Source organism: Sus scrofa, chromosome 2 (genome assembly GCF_054392235.1).
Source record: "Sus scrofa isolate SSC_HxYL_T2T_F1_AM1 chromosome 2, Sscrofa_HxYL_maternal_Yorkshire_Landrace_v2.0, whole genome shotgun sequence".
Classification (NCBI taxonomy): domain Eukaryota; kingdom Metazoa; phylum Chordata; class Mammalia; order Artiodactyla; family Suidae; genus Sus; species Sus scrofa.
The window spans coordinates 7,537,399-7,553,944 of record NC_139384.1 but is presented as its reverse complement, the minus strand read 5'-3'; the positions used below and the strand labels follow the sequence as shown (position 1 = coordinate 7,553,944).

At 60.7% G+C, this 16,546-nt stretch overlaps 1 protein-coding gene across 50 annotated transcripts in view; it reads right to left on the bottom strand.

Annotated features, from left to right (window-relative positions):
* NRXN2 (neurexin 2) overlaps positions 1-16,546 on the bottom strand; it is a 100,124-nt gene that overhangs the window by 8,616 nt on the left and 74,962 nt on the right. For 31 of the 50 annotated variants that reach the window (XM_085009947.1, XM_085009948.1, XM_021082873.2 and 28 more), the window contains 4 exons: positions 13,616-13,787; positions 9,864-9,953; positions 6,161-6,486; positions 4,216-4,294 (listed from right to left, as the gene is read on the bottom strand). In XM_085009947.1, coding sequence (XP_084866073.1) covers positions 4,216-4,294; positions 6,161-6,486; positions 9,864-9,953; positions 13,616-13,787 — 667 coding nt within the window. The remainder of the gene's footprint in view (positions 1-4,215; positions 4,295-6,160; positions 6,487-9,863; positions 9,954-13,615; positions 13,788-16,546) is intronic. The other 19 variants (XM_085009930.1, XM_085009931.1, XM_085009936.1 and 16 more) reach the window with 1 other exon arrangement.

The window sequence follows — 16,546 nt, the reverse complement described above, 5'->3', positions numbered from 1 at the left end:
GGCCTGTGTGCCCACCTGGTGAACACGGAGGCAAACCTTTTATAGCATCGGAACATGTGTGATTGGCCTGAGGTCCACGAATATGCAGGTATCTGTGTGTACCTCTGAGCATAGGGGTAGATGCACCAGCAGCTGTGAGCGCCCGTGTGGGCCAACGCTGACCTGACTCTGTGTGTGCGTGTGCGTGCGTGTGTGTGTGTGTGTGTGTGTGTGTACACCACTGTGAGACTGAATACGAGTGTGCCTGTCTCTACGGGTCTGAGCACGTGTGCGTGTGTCTGAGCTGAGGGGTCCTCCCAGGGTCCCTCTCTGCAGACAGTGTGGGAAGAGCGCAGGTCTGTGGGTCTGAAGAAATGTGTGCCCGTGCCTGGGCCCCTGGGTCTGGCACAAATGCGCCCTTGTGGCTCGGCACACGGTGCCCCTTAGGAGCACATAGGCAGGAAACTGAGGACGTGTGTGTCTTAGTGAATGTGAACAGCTGTGCAGGCGACTGTGGGTCTGAGCACGAGTGGGTGCGTGGTTGGAACTGTGACACTCGTGCACCTCTGTGATCCTGGGCACAGAGGTCCCCGAATTCACGCACCCATGTGTGCACGCATGCGCCTGCACCTCAGTAGGTCTGCACAGGGCATCTACCTGCCTGCTCTGAACAGGAACACCCACACCTGTGATGCTGAAATGTCTGTGTGTCTGAGCACACGTGTGAGTGTGTGATGCAGGTGGATTTGTACAAGTGTGTGCATGTCTCTGAGTTGTGTGTGGATGCAGGATTCTGGGTGTCTGAGGACACGCACACATGTGGGCCTCGATGGGTCGGCACACCTGGCTGCACGCACTCAGGCCTGAACATGCATGTGTCTCATGAGTGTCTAAAATATGCTGGTGCTTCTGAGCATGTGCGTGTGATGCACTTGATGGAGGTGCATGTGCAGGAGTGTCCTTCAGTGGGTCTGTGTGGGCACAGATGTGCAGCTCCGAGCATCCTTGTGCAAGGGAGTGCGTGTGTAAGAGAAAGCTGCGGAGCTGAGTAGGCAGGCTCCTGAGAGTCCTTGTCCAGCTGTGGAGCTCTGTGCACGTGCCTGAAGAGGCACACGTGTGTGCCTCTGTGAGACTGTGCACGTGTGCACAGGTCCGTTGGTGTGTATCAAACTTCTGGGGCTCTGAACATGTGTGTCTCTTTTGGTCTGGACATGAATGCCTGTGCCCTTCTAGGTGTGAATACATGTGCCTGTGGAGATGGGCACGCGTGAGCTTGCCAGTCGGTCCGTAGACACGTGTGCCTGGATGTGGGTGTGGCTCTGGTCAGACATGTGTGTGCCTGTAGTTGGGTCCCTCCGTGGCTCTGTGTGTGCACTTCCGATGTGTCTCAAGGGGCGCAAACTCAAATCCCTCGGGGGCGGGGGGCCAGGCCAGTAACACAAGGTGTGGGTCTGGCCGGCGGAGACAGTGAGGGGGAGCGGTCACGCTGTGACTATGCAGGCGTGTCCCTCTGAGGGCACGCCCAATCGGAAGAATTTAAACACCACGTCCATCAACACAATACCCTGCTTTGGCTGGGCTGCCAACCCAGGTTAAATAACTGACAGATGGCGGCCTCACTGAGCTGGGCAGGGAGCGCGGGGCTGGGTCTGTGCAGAAGCCCTGGTCCAGGGAAGGCGTGAAATGTTTCAGGGACTACCTGAGCTGTCATACCTGGACCCAGGCGGGAAGGATCTGGCAGATGAGGGGGTGTAGAGAGCCGAGGGTGTGCCTCTGGGCAGCTCCTGCCTCCAGCCAGGCTGCCTCCATCACTAACACGGACCTTGGAGCTCAAGGGGCCCCGAGGCGGCTGCTTGAGAAAAAGTCTCCCTGCACTGGTGGGGGGCACAAGAGGGGCTCTGGCCTGAGTCCCCTCCCGCTCCTGGTCAGGGGTGTCTTGGTCTAGATCAGCCTGAGGGACCCTGGAGTCACCTTGGTCCTTGTCTGGCCTCCCAGCATATAAGAATCCAACTTAAGCATTTCAGAGCAGGAGGCGTGGGGAGGAGCAAACGCGTGCCAGGCACATCTTAGGGAGGGTCTGTGGGTCCCGTCCTCGGCCTCCAGCGGCTCAAGCCTGCACCCTCCCCTCCCTCCCTCTTGCTTTTAAAGCTGGCTACTGGCCTGGCCCACTCACCTCTCCCCATCTCCCAACTTCCATCCCCCCTCCACCCTGCACCCCCCATGCACTTGGCCCTTGGTGGAGGGAGGGCAGCTGACCTGCTCACTTCAGCTCCTCCTCACCCCCTGGTCCCAACGCAGCCTATAAAGTGCCCGGCCCACCTGTGCACACACTCGGTGTCACCCCTGGGCCCCTGACAAGACCCCAGCCTGGGGCTGGAAGGACAGAACCTCGGGGGACAGTGTGTGGCCCCGGGATGGCCCAGTGTGTGCTGCATGTCGCTGTGTGAGGGCCACCAGCGGGGTCCAGGGAGAGCAGAGACCCCTCCCATCCGGCAGGTCCCATTCCAAGTGTGGGTGTGCAAACACAGGTGGTGGCGCCAAGCAGCGCCCTTTTCTCATGACCCCACAGCCTCTGACCCCAGAGTCCCAGCCCAGGGCTCCCAAGGGGCCACTGGCCATAGCCCCTCGCTGCAGGCCTGGGCTCGAGGCACTGTGTCCACCCACAGGAAGCCCCGCCCGTGACTGGAGGAGAAAAGCGGAGGAGGGGAGGGCTGTGTCGCAGCTGCCGGATTCTCAGAGCCCCCAAAGCAGTGGCGGGGTGTGAGGGGCACCCCTGAGCCGAGACCACCCAGCAGAGGGGCCTCCGTGCAGTGGAGAGAAAGCACAGGTCCCGGGCTGAGGATGAGGCAGCCTTCCAGGCCCAGCAGCCCAAGGCTCCCCCGAGGACCTCAGGGCCAAGGTTGCCAGGACCACCCCTCAGCTCTGGCCTAGTGGGGACACACAGGGCGGCTGGAGCCTGCACCCCAGAAGTCCCCCAGCCCTTGCCCTCTGGAACCTAAGCCTCTGCCCCAAGGCCCCAGGTCTTCTGGCTCTACCCCCACTCCTTCCACGGCTGCAGCCCACCCTCAGCTCGTGTGCCTCCTCTGGGGCTGGCAGACTCCCTGGTCACCCCCAGGCCAGAGTTGCAGGATATGACCAGGCCACAGCGACCCCATCCCCTCCCTGCTCCCACTCCTGCAGGCACCTGCCCCAACCTCCAGCGGTCCAGTACCCACAGCCCAGGTGCCACGCATTGCAAAGTAATGGAGAAGTCTCCGGAAACCCAAGCAAGGGATGAGGCTCCCAGGGGTTCACTCAGGCCACCCCCAAGTCCTGGACCCCAGGGGGAAATCTGGCTACACCCAGTCTCCCTCCACTTCCGCTGGCAGCCTCCAGCAGCAGGACCTTAGCTCCTCCAGACCCTCCCTCCCCTCAGCTCCTCCCAGCCACCCCCAACCTGTCGGAAGCACCTACTGTGCCGCTCTACACCCTACATTTCTCGGTCGGCACCCAAGGCCCACCCCTGCTTGGCCAATCTGGCCTCTCTCTCTCTGGGGCTGCTCCCCTCTCTCAAGCTGGAAGGATCAAGCAGGGGCCAGGAACATGACCCCAGGAAGCCTTCCCTCCCAGCTCTGCCCTCCTCCATAACAGCTCCCCCACCAGAAATCTGGGCCCAACCCCAGGTCCCAGTGTCCCCGCGCACCTCCCGCCCAGCGCACTGCCCGACGTGGTGTGCAGCGACTGCCCCAGCTTGGCCCTGGCAGGGTGTCTGGCCACCTCCCCGAGACTGGGAACAAGGAGGGTTCAGGAAGCAGCAGAGACCTCCCCTACCGACCCAGAGGACTGCCTCAGGGACTCATGGCAGTTGCAGTTCTGGACCCAAGAGCCGATGGGAATTGTAATTTCTAGGCCTGCATTCCCCACCCCGCCCCAGAAGGACTCCTGGGAGCTGCAGTTACTCATCTTTCTAGGGAACATCCCCCTCTTTCCCTTCCAGCATCCCTTGTCCCTCAGCCTCAGTTCCCCAAGCTAAGGACCTCACTACCTTGGAGGGCTGGGGCCCCAAAAGGCCAGAAACTGCCTTGCCAGAGGGCGTCTGCGGGACCTGGGGCCACCGTAGTTGGGGGGGGCGCTATCAGGGAAAGTGAAGGCCTGGCAGCAGGCCCCTCGGGCTTGGGCCAGGTGGCAGGGACAGTCGCCCCCCTCCCATCAGCGTCGCAGTGGGCCCGGGGCAGGGGAGGGGGGAAAGGCACTCACCAGTACTGGGCTCACACTCCTCCAGGTCCTCGTCATCACTCGGACACTCAGCCGAGGCCACCAGGAGGTCATCTGTGTTCTGGGGGTGAGAGGGGGGTGGGAAAGAGGGTTCCAGGGTGGGTGGGCGACCCCACAGCCTGCTTGAGGTATGGCACGGCACAGGGGACGAGCCCTGGTCCCACACCCTGGCTCTCTCATCACTTGCTGGGTGACCCTGGGCCTCCATGTCCCCTGTGCAAAGGGAGACTGAACAGCTCCTGCCCGGCAGCGGCTCCCGCGCTCTTGGGGATCATGAGACAGCACACGTTGTGCCTTTTACTTCTGGGAAGCGGGGAGACTGGGCACCAGACCTGGGGCTGCAGGGCAGGAGCGAGGTGCCCAGGGGCATCAGGGAGATGAGCCACAGGGGCCTCTGGAGGCCAGCCTGGGCAGAGGGGGAGCAGAACCTGGTTGGGGGGGCCGGTCCTTGGCTCCAGCCTCACCACCCCACCACCCTCATCTCTCTCCCAACCCCCTTCCTGGAGCCCGGGAACCAGGCTGCACACAATAATTAGGGCTGTGGTTCCCATGACAACGGGAGTCGACTTTGTCAGCATTTTCTCTCCTCCTGATTGCAAAGAAAGAGAATCCCCAAGATGAGTGAGTGGGGCGGGGGGGGTGGGGGTGATGCTCAGGGGGTGCCAGGGAAGAAACCCAAGGAGGGAAACCCAGAATCCAAGCAGGAAGGGAGTCTGGAAACTTCTGAGAGAGGGCCAGGCTGAAGGCCAAGGATGGGAGGAGGCAGGGGTAAAGGTGAAAGGGTCCCATCCGGCCTCTTTCCCACCCCCTGAACTTCAGACCCGACAGCCGGGTGGGACCCAGAAGACTAATTTCCTTCTGCATCCCTGCCTCTCTGCACCAGCCTCCCCTGCTGAGGTTCCTCCAGCTCAGCCGTGACCCTAGAGCTCCCCCCCCGCCAACCTGATGGTCTGCCCACGGCCTCCCACTGAGACAGGACAGCCCTTCTTGCCATCGGACACTGGGCATGGAGAGAGCCCAGCCTTTTGCCCAGGGCTCCCTGGTCCCTGGGACAAGGTCTGGCATTCAGGCCCCCTCGGCTTTCTCGGCAGTGACAGTGACGGCAGAGGGAAGGGGGGTCAGGTTTGTCCCTCTTGCCGGGGAGTCCCAGTCCCCCTGCAGCACAGACGGGCAGGGATGGGGATGGGAGCTCAGAGGACCCAGCCTTGCCTCACGGAGGCTGAAGGAGGCTGGCAGACACGACCCCACGGCTGCCCCAGGCCCTGCCCTCAGCCCAGAAGGACAGACGTCCCTCCAGGCCCAGAGGCCCACAGCCACGGGGACAGGAGTAGCACGGACAGAGGGAGCAGGGTGACCAAGCAGGGTCCGACAGCAGCTCTGACCCACATGGAAGGCACGGGGGACACTGAGGCCTGCTCCATGGTGGTGTCTGCTTAAGGTCTCACAGAGAAGACTTGTGAGGGCAGCGAGTCCCACTGCAAGGACGCCAGCCATCAGACAGGGGCTGCTCCTGCCTCCACCAGCCTCCGGAGAGGGGCTGCCACTACCGGGTAAGCCACTAGCCCCTCCAGTGCTATCACCTCTGGGCCCTGCCCAGAACGATGCCATCATGGCTCCCTCCATCCCCCCCTCGATGCCCACACAGCACCAGGTGTGGCCTTTGTCATAGGGCATGTGCATTCTGCCTTCACCCCAGCCCAGACTTCCTCCTTAGATGGCAGTGGCCCCCCTAGGAATAAGGGCCACCTCAGCAACACACCATTCCTGGTCGCCAGGGGATAACCGCTTGAGGAAAGGAGACCTTGCCAGGCCCTCCTGAACCATCGCCCCCTCAGACCCTCCCAGGGCACCGCCGTTGCTCTGCAGACCTCGGCCCCTCCTCCGCCTGAAGCACTGCCCCTTGTCCACCAGCCCGAGGGGCCCTCACCTGGGTGGTGCTGTCCCTCAGCGTGGGGGAGCGGCCCCGGCGCGTGGTGGTGGTGGCCATGGTGGTGGTGGTCTCCATGATGGTGGTGGCCATGTCGGCCAGCAGGGTGGTGGCCGTGGTCTCCGCACTGAGCAGCACGGACGGCCCCTCCCCCACCAGGCGCAGGTGGCCCTCAGTCCGCACATTGGGGTCGCTCTCGGCGGCCAGCGCCAGCACCTTGAGCCCATTGTAGTAGAGGCCGGACACCTGGCCCTGGAAGGGGCGGCCCTGATCCCGGCCCCCGATCTTGATGGCAGCCTGGCTGTTGAAGATGGTCAGCTGGCGGCCTGGGGGACGGGGGAGGGGCGACAGAGGGGGCACGGGCGGGCGGGCGGGCGGGAGACCAGAAAGGGGTGGGGAGAATGGAGGGGAGCAAGGGGCGGGAAGAGGGGTGGAAACCAGCAGGGGTGGGGAGGGAGGAAGGGGCAGACACCAAGGGAAAGTCCTTGTCAGCCACTGGCCCAGCCCGGCTGGGGGCGGGGGTGGGACCCCGGAGCGAGAGGGTCCCCAGGGCACACATGGGCTGGGAAAGGGGGCCCAGCTCCCCCCTGTCCCCACCATGCTCATGCCCCGGGCCTTCCCGTCCCCCTCCTCTCCTGTTCCCGAGGCATCACCCCCCCTTCTCTCCCTTCCCTCAATTTGATCCCCTCTGCCCTCTCTGCTTCCCCAAACCTCCCACACCCGGTGTCCAGCCTCGAGCCACGAAGCCCTCTGAAGCAGCAGACAGAGGAGACAAAGAGGCAGAGACAGAGGAGGCGACCGCCAGGCCGCGTGGTCAGTGCGTGTCAGGGCAGGGACGGAGGTGAGACCAAGGGCTGGACCGTGCGGGGGCCGGGGGCCGGCGTGCATGAGGCTGGGAGCACAGCGCGGACCTCACTCTGCCCTCCCCGCCACCTCCAGGCCCTCTGACCTCCGGCCAGGCCCCCTCTGGCCCCCTCCCCGCCAAGGCCCAGCCACTGCCAGGGATCAGGCCCGGAGCACAGAGTCCTTCCTCCCGGCCAGGACGTGCGAGCCCAGAGATGGAAAACGTTAAAGGGACCTTGCTTCGCTCGCTGACAGCCAAAAAAAACCACTCCAGCTCCAACTTCACGCTTCACTCAGCAGTTACACCTCAGAATTCCCACCTGGGTGGGGTTCGGCTGTTCCGTTTGGTTTTAGTGGATCTGGGGGTCGGTTTAACCCTCTGAGTTTGTTGCTTTGGTTTGGTTTTTAGAAAAGATATTTATTATGTTTAAGTTTAGATTTAACTTTGGTTTTGAGGTTGCTTATTTGGGGAGGGGGCAGAGGAACTAAGCTGGCCCCTGCTCCCCTGGACCTTCGGCTGCTGGTGCTGGGGGTTTAAGACCTGGCTTAGCCCTTGTTAGCCTCTGGTTAGTGCCTCGTTAAAGATCTGGTTTAGCGTTAGGTGCCTGTAAGCCCTGCCCCCAAAACCTGGGCTGAGGACGGTCCAACTTGTGAAACCCCTACTCGCTTTGGAAACATGGGTTCCCTGGGACACCGAGGCCTCTGGGGCACCCAACCTTCTGTCTGACCTCTGGCCAATGACCAGCTACAGCCGGGTCTGCTGGGCCCCTCTGCTCAGGCCCCTTCCTCCTCTGGCCCTCCCACTGTCCAGCATCTCACTCAGCCCTGGAGCAGTGTCACTATCTCACAGATGGGGGAGCCGGAGGCCCTGGAAGCTGGGAACTAGTGAGTGGCAGCTGGACACCGGACCCAGAGAGGCCCTCAAGGACCGCTGTGTCCAGAGTTTCTTCCCGTGCTTGAGAATTATGAGCAAAATGAAGGGGGAAAGGTTCCTGGCAGTCCAATGAGTTTGTTAGACAAACATTTTACAACTAAACAAGAGGTTTCTCTCTTGCAGGACTTGTCAGAACCTTTATTAAAAATCCATATCCATACGCATCTCCAAGAGGAAGACACAGGACTCAGATGTCCCAAATGTGTGTCATTTCACCACACGTCTCTTTATTGTGAAGCATCTCGTGGGACTGATCCCTCCCAGAACATGTTCTGGAGCCAAAAACAGCTTCACTGGATAAATATTTATTGAGGACCTACTCTGGCCAGGTCCCTCCAAGCGTGCCCAGCCTTTGCTCTGGATGCTTGCCTGCTCCCCACTTCATCTCACCCTCACTGCACCCCATGTGAGGAGGCTGAGCTGGGATCACTGTTCCTGCCTCCCCGGGGAAGGAACTGAGCTCAGGAAGGGGAGCCCTTGACCAAGGCCACGCAACAAGTAAGCTCCTCCGTCCACACTCTGGGACGTTCTAGAGTATGTGGCCCAATCCCTTCCTTTTCTAGAAGCGGAAACAGAGGCCTAAAGAGCAGGCGTGACCTCGCAGCTAGTTAAGGACAGCTGGGCCTCCAATCACCAGCCAGAGCTCTTCCCTCCTCTGGGCCACAAGTCACCCGCCACCCGGACTCGGGGCCTGTCCAGCTCTCCCTGCCCTCGGGGTCACAAGTTGTCCTGGCCTCAGCCCAAGCTGCTCCCTTGACCTCTCTGATTCCGGGAGAGGGAGGTGGGTAATGGAGAGGAAGCGACACAGGTGAGCCAACTTGGCCCCTGGGGCCCCACCCACCATGAACTCCTCAAAGGGTTAAAGTTCGCCCCGCTGGAGAGCAGCCCAGTGTGGCTGGGGGCTGTAGGTTTTAGCGGCATCTGTTACAGTCCCTTTAACTTTTTGTCCTGTTATGGATTTATCACATCTGGTTATCAGCATGTTTAGTCCCCGCTGGCCGAGTGGGGGGCTGGAAGTGACATTGGGGGTTTTAGTTGGGGCAGGCCCCAGGGGACATTTAAAAGCACAGTTATCAGCTGGTTAGGTGGAGGTTTAACAGTTCTACTTCCCCCCTAGAGTTTAGCCTTAGAGGTACAGAGCTCGCCCCCTCTCCAAAGGGAATGGGATGGCTTTGCCCTTGGCCCCAACTTCCCTTGGTGACAAGTGGCCTTCTCCCTCACACCCAGCAGTGCCTCACACATGTGGCCTCTTAGTGAGCCTGCTCTGTCTTCCTCATCAGCTCAGCAGGCACAGAATGCCCTGCAGGAGAGCCACCTCTCCCACCACCTCCTAGCGCCCTCCTCCCCTCCACTGCTCCTAAGAGGCCTGCTGGACCAAGGTGAGCCCATTCCAGAGAGAGCGGCCCCATAGCCACTCTCTTGGGGGGCCTTTCCAGTAGGATCTCGGGCCCCCGCTCCTTCCTCCGTCCTCAGCTGACCCTGGGGAGGCCTTCCTATGCCTCCTTTGGACCCGAGGATCAGCCTGACCTGCTGCTTCCCAAAGCCTTCCTGCTTCTCCGAGTGTTCTGGTCCTCAGCGGGCGGGTTCTCGACAAAACCTCCAGGCAGCTCCCGCCCAACCCCCACTCCAGCCTGCTGTAGCGGAGGGGTTCAGGAACCTCGCCACTGTCCTAGTTCCATCCCAGGTTGAGAAAGAGACAGAGGACTGGGACCCTGTTCTGGGAAAAGCTCATCCCGGCCCCAAAGCACCCTCTAAAGGCACAGACCCTGGGCTGCAGAGAAGGGAGCATCCTGGCTGGACAATGGTCCTTTCACTAGGGGCTGGGCGATGGGGAGGGCACGGATGGGGAAAGAGAGAGCTCTGCACCTTTAAGATAGTGTTTTTAAAGTTAATGAATTAATTGATTAATTACTTCTGGTTAATTACCTTTGTCGAGCAGCCACTCATCTACTACTCGACCAAGCCGGTAGGGGATTCTCTGTCTAGCAATCGCCAGGCGCTCGTTATCAAAGTTTCCTTGGAAAAGTTTAGAAAGACAGTAGGTTTCTCAGGCGGCGAAGTCCAAAGGAGTTAGAAAAGTAATTATGCATTTCTCAGGAGACTCAGCGTAAGCAGCAACATCCCACGGAGGGCGGCAGGCCCTCCCGAGGCGGCGGAGGAGAAAGGCCGACCCGTCCTCCTCCCTCCGGTCCCCCCCACACCAGGCTCCCATGCGGAGCCAACCCCACCCAAAGGAAAAGAGAGGGGCAAAGAAGAAAAGGAAAGGGGAGCGGAAGGAAAGGCGGCTGGAAGGTCAAAGGTCAGAGGTTAAACAGGTTTATCTGTCTGCCCGCCTCCTTCCCCATCCCAGAGTGGGGCGGAGGGGCAGGGAGGGGCATTTAGCGGGTTTAAGTTTGGGGGTGGGAGGCCTCGCTGGCCCAGCTGGTTACTGCGTTTAGAGGGTGGTTTAGAAGTGGGAGGGACGGGTTAAGCGGGGGTTTATGCGGCATTTAAGGGGTAGCCCGACACACACGCATTTAACAGTGAGATTTAAACCACTTCTCCAAGCCCCCTCGGCTCCCTTTACCTTCCATGCACGACTCCCAGCTTCCCCTCACTCCCCACCCCATCCCCGACCCCACCCCAGCACCAGCTTCCACCTGAATCCCCCTCCCACCACTGCTCTCACTGCAGGCATTTCCAGCCTTCTCACCCTGGTCACAGGTGCCTGCCTGCGTGTGGCAGCTTGAAAGCCACCAGGGCGGCCTCCGGCCTCGCCATCCCCTGCTTCTCACCTCCTCTTCCGCCCTGGGGCTCCCCAAAGCCTCCTCTGCCTTGCTCTCTCCTCACTCTCAGCTCCATTCCAAGACCCTCCGACTCCTCTCTGCTCAGGTCCCCCGTCCCCCGTGGCATCCTCTTCTCAATCCTGGCCGCCCACCTGGACACACACCTGTTCTTCACTCACAGGGAGGAAGGAGAACGTGTGTGTGTCCGTGTGTTCTGTGAGCTTCTCCCTGGGCTGCAGCCGTGGAAATGGAAATGATTTCCTTTGGGAATCTGGTGACTCTACCACCTGAAAGCGCTTACATGCTGCTCGATAACCTGCCTGCCTGGGGCATTTTCCCTCTCGTCTCGCCCTGCGTACACCTCCTATGACCGAGCACACACCCAGTGTGTTCACGTGAGTGTGGAGGCCGCCTCCCTAGGTGCTTAGGAGGCAAGAAGACCCCGCCTTCCTGCGGATTCCACAGATTCGGAATCCACAGATTCAGGTCACTTGCGTTTCAGACAAAAATGGATCATTCACTCCTTTAGTCACTGTGTGTGTGTGTGTGTGTGTGTCCAGGTGTTTGCCTGGGTGTGTGTCCTGAGAGGAGGGAAGAATGTGTGTCTACCCCACGGAGCACATAACAATTCTATCAAAAGCTCCATTTACTGAGCACCTCTGCTATTCTAGCATCTTCCTTAGGTTATCTCATGGAATTCTCCCAGTATGGCTAGGAGGTAGGTACGAGCCCCATCTTTCAGGGGTGGAAACTGAGACTCAGAGAAGCTAGGTGACTTGTCCAAGGTCACACAGCTTGTCAGAAGGATTAAAAGCCAGGTCCTACTGTCCTACTGACTCAGAGTCCCTAGACTGCACCCCTGTGCTTCCTAAGAGTCTGGGGCCCAGGCTCTGGGCCACCCACACTGCTCACCTGGCCTGCTGGTGTAGCTCGGCTTTGGTAGAGGATGTCCTTACATGGCACACAGGCCTCCACCAGACCCTCGGGTTACTCTGCTTGGCAGATGAGGGGACACCCAGCGGCCTTCCCCACCCCCAGCCAGGGGTCCCTGAGCAGAGGAGGGGGAAGGTGCAACTCCTGTAACCTGGCCTCTGGCCTGTTGGGCTCCAAGGGGAGGAGCTCTGGCGCACCCCCCACCACCACCCGCGCCAGCCCTGCCCAGCGAAGCTGGCCTTTCCACTGCTGCAAAGGTTGCCCAGTGCGTGTATCTAAAGTGAGGCCTCTGATGCCCACAGGGTGATCACGCCCACAAAGCCTGGCCTGTCCATGTCTGCACTTCTGCGGCATTTAGCATGGCAGCGCTTAAGTGCCTGAGTTGGCCCACACATGCCCAGGCCTCAGTGTAAGCTGGCATCCCTCTGCAAGCCTTTTTCCCTTGCGTCTGTCTGACCACATGAATATTCGCAGTTGAGTGTCAGGGGCTGGCCTGCCAGTGCATTGGCCTCTGTGTTTAGTGGGGGGCCGTATGGTTCTCTTTGCCTCCAGGGGCTGCCCGGGAATGTCTGGGCACAAGCCTGCAGGACTGCAAGTCGTGAGACCACACTGGCATTTCCATCCCAGCATAAGTAGGCCCATGAGGGTTGGCACACCCGAACCTCTCACTGTCCTTCTGCCCACGCCCCTCTCAGGAGGCGTGGGGCAGCTTCTCTGGGCTTCGCGTCTGCCTGGGCGAGAGACTGGGCCTCAGACGCTCTCTCTGCCTCTGGGTCGGCCCCGTGCGTGTGACTGCGGTGCCGCTCAGCCTAGATCTCGGCATCTCTGTCTTCCTGAGGTTCCCCTGCAGTCCCTCCGCTTCCCCTCCCCCTGCCTCCGCACCAGGGCTCTCTTCCGCTCCCTCCCAAGGCTCTGGCCACCTCCTCTCTCACTGGCAGGCGGGGTCTGTGTGACAGCAGCTCCATATGTCTCCCTGCATCACTCGGGGAGCTGCCTCCGTCTCTGCTTCTGTCTCCGTGACTATTTCCATGTCTCTCCGTCGCTCCTCCTCTGGTTTCCTCTCACTCTGAGGCCCTTTCTCTGCCTCCCTCAGCTTCCTGCAGAGTGTCTGCCTCCTCATTTCTTTCAGGTCTTCACCCCTGTCCCTCCGCTGCACCCCTCAGACCTTGGTTTGTCCTTGGCCACCACAGCTGTCACGCCGTTTAACTGGGTCTGCTGGCCTCCCTGGCCACCAGGACTGAGAGCTCCCTGCAAGCAGGGGCCGTGTCCCGTGTCCTCAGGGCTTAGCACAGGACTTGATAACTAGTGGGTTATTGATGAAGGTTTGTTGAAGGCACTTGTCCATGTATTTCGCTCTTGTCACCTGTCACTCTCTCCCTTTCCCCATATCCCTCCCACCTGGAGACACTGGGGCTCTTTTTCCCTGGGTCTCCCTGGTTACCGCCCTCCCTTCACCTAGATCACCTAATATGGATTTTTGACTGGCTCTTTTGGAAAGGCCTTGGTTCTTGCTTTGGTTCTGGCCTTGGAAACGGCCCTGCCTCCTTGCTGAGATCTGTTTTGAGTCACTCCTGGATCTTCTCTCTGGTTTCTGCATCTGCCTCCCCATTTCCGCCTGACCCTCTTTTCTCAACTCATCCTGCCCTTAATTATGTCAGACCCTTCCTGCCTCTGCCTTCTTCCCATTCTCTTCTCCTGCATCCCCAGACTGGACCCTGGCCTTTCATCCTTCCTTGCTCAGCTGTGCTGCCTCCCTCCTAACTGACCTACTCCCAGGGTCTCGCTCCCACCAGACAAATCCCAATTTGCCTGGTTAGCCCCGCCCCACCATGGTCCCGCCCCCACAAGCCACGCCCTTTCCACGGTTGGAAGCCTCAGCGCTTAGCTCCGCCCCTAGTGCAGGCAGCCCTCCTATCAGAGGCGGCCCTGCCCTCCCTGCCCCACCCCTCCTGCCGGACCTCTGCTCCCAGGGCCGCCTACCTGCCGGGTACCGCTCGTTGACTGGCCAGCTGTCCACCTGCAAGGTGGCGTTGCCGCCGCTTCGAGTGAAGCGCACCACGTGGTATTTGCCGTCACTCACGATGGCGTTGGGCTCGTCAATGGTAATGTCATCCGTGCCCACGTTAAAGATCACCCCCACGGTGCCCTGGTCCTGGGGACAGGGAGGCAGAGGTCAGTGATCAGGAGCAAGCAACCATTCACTCCTAGAACTCCACCTGTGACCACCACCTGTACAGTTCTGCTGCATTTAACAGCTTTACAACACACCGCTCCCAGCCATCTTTACTGGACCTTTTCATCTGCCCGAGGAGGCCAGCAGGCTTGCCTCCTCCCCCGAAAGCAAGCAAGGGAGTAAACTGAAGTTCAGAGAGGTTGGGGAAGCCACCGTGGGGTGCAGAGCATGGAGCCAGAGCACTGCCACTGACCACACCTGCCTTGGCTTTTAAGTTCAATCAAAGTGTCCACAAATGTTTATGCAAGGGCCCCCGAGCCTCCAGGCCCTAGGCAGGGATGACCAAGAGCAAGCCGGGACCAGTGGGGACACAGAGGGTAGAGGCTTCCCTGAGGCACCACCAACAGAGGAGCCCACGGAAGCCAGGCCAGTGCCTGAGGAGGGTCTGGGCTCCCCACTCCTCCTCACGCCTCCAAGCTCAAGCCTCCCCTGCCCCGCACACTCAGCACCAGGGCATCAGCAGGCATCAGCCCACATGGGTCAGACCTGAATGTGGGGGTGGCCCCTCTGCAGTCAAGGGGGTGGAGGTGGGGGGTCTGGACTGTGCATTTTGGGGGAGGTGGGCGGTGGAGATGGAGGGCACAAACCACATAGGCCTCACTAAGGAAAGGTGAGCGTGGGTGTCAGGGTGGAGGATGGGGCTGGCAGCCGGGGAGGGACAGGAAGAGGAAAGACAGGGACTGAAGCCTGAGAAGGGGGGCAGGGTCCATCTGAGCAACCGCTCCCAGCACCAGGCTCCAGGGAGGACCCGCCTGGGGAGCCCTGCAGAGGCACCGGGATCCAGCCCAGGAAGAGCTCCATCATTGGGGGCAGAGGGAGAGCCTCACGGAGCCCTGGATCACGCCAGGCCCTATGAGGGCACTGCACGGGGTGCTCTCTCCAGCCCCACAGCAGCCCCCTGAGGAACACACAACACCCCCGTTCCATGAAGGGGGAGACCGCAGCTCAGGGAGGTTGAGTAACATCCCCAAAGCTCACAGCTCATAAAAAAGGAATCCCAGATTTGAAACCCAGTTGGCCTGCCTGCAAAGCCAGTGCTCTCTCCGCCTTTGCCCAGCAGTCTGGGGGACACTGACCCAGAGTGCTGGAATGGGGGTGATCTGAGAGGCTCCTGAGGCCAGCCTACCTTCAAGACTAAAAACACCTAAAGAAGCCAGCGGAAGGCCCACTAGGCCCTCGACTTGAGCCCCTGTTCCACTGGCCGGCACTTCCCAGCACCACTCAGAACTCAGCCTCGGGAGTGCCCGCAGCCCTCCTCCTGCGCAGCACAGACACTGACACAGGCGCACTCTGGCGTCACACGCAGTCACAGGGACCCAGGTCATCAGAGACCACACTATGTTCCTGGAGTCTCCCTGCAAGACGGTCCCAGTCTGGCCTGGGCACAGGGAACCACCTCCTGCCACCTCCTGCATTGGCACCAGAGCCAAGAGGCTTGGTGGCACTGAGAGTGGGGACAGGGTGGCTCAGAGATGGGACAGAGATTGGGGTTTTGCAGAGAGCACGAGGGGGCAGGGTGTGCAGCTGGGGCCCCCCTGAAGGCCCACGTCCTACCCCTTCTCCACTGTGGGTCTAGTTCTCCCCCTCCTAGAACCTGGGAAAGACACACACACACACACACACAGAGTCAGACACACACACAGAGTCTCTCCTGGGACTCAGCAAAGCAGGGAAACTAACAAAGAGCGCTAGCAAGCCGCACCCATCCACCACCCACAGACCGACATGCCAGGGAGCAGGGGTGATGGGCTGCTCCCCCAGCATGGGAGGGGAGCACCTGCAGAACCAGTGACAGAAGAGTGTCAGCCCCTTGGGTGCCTCTGAGGATGGCGGTCAAGGAGCAGAAGTGGTCTGGGAGCCGGGCTGGCTGAGGGCCGTCGGGGGCAGCTGGAAGGCAGGACGCCTGGGTTTCCGAGGAGGCAGCCAAGCCCAGAGCCATGTGCTCCGGGGGAGAGACAGCTCCCAGAGCTGCTCCCGACGTGAAGTCAGTTGTCACTTCTGTTAAAGTCATTAATTCCTAATTCCCCAATTACCTCATTAGGCGGCGGTGGGGAGAACGAGGCCGCTCCTACAGCAAATAATTATGGGAGTCAAAATTAATTTGGCAAAGTGGAGCGACGCTTTATTAGAAACGTCAAATTGCTTTTCTCTTATTTTGCTGCCGCCTCCCCATTCTCTGAGAGCTGCTAATGACGCCGTGGTGGGAGCTGATGTGTCACCAGGGGCGTTGGGGGGTTTGGGGGCTGCCCCTGGGGGCTTCAGCCCCTCGGGTGCCCCACTCTCCCCTCAGAGCTGCCCTCTCTGGTGGCTCCCACTCTTCCTCCAGGGCCCCAGCACCTTGGCCAGGCTCCCGTGCCAGGGCCAGCCCCGCCCCGCCCCGCCCTGCCTTCTGCAGCACCAAGCACCAGGCCTGCAACCCTTGCCATCCACACCCCGGCGCCTGGCGAGGGCCGCGGGCAACTGCTGGGAAGGGAAAGGAGGGGATTCCTTCTCCCCACACCCTGACCCCCTGCCCTCTCTCCTTGGCACCGGGGGCACCCTGTCGCCAAAATCTACAGCCACCGAGACAGAGGTTGTCAATGAGGCAGACGCAGCACATCCGCGGTCACCAGGTGGGTGCTCACAGATGATGGGGACATTAGCCGACACCGCGCTTCCCACAGGCGGGGCAAAGTCTT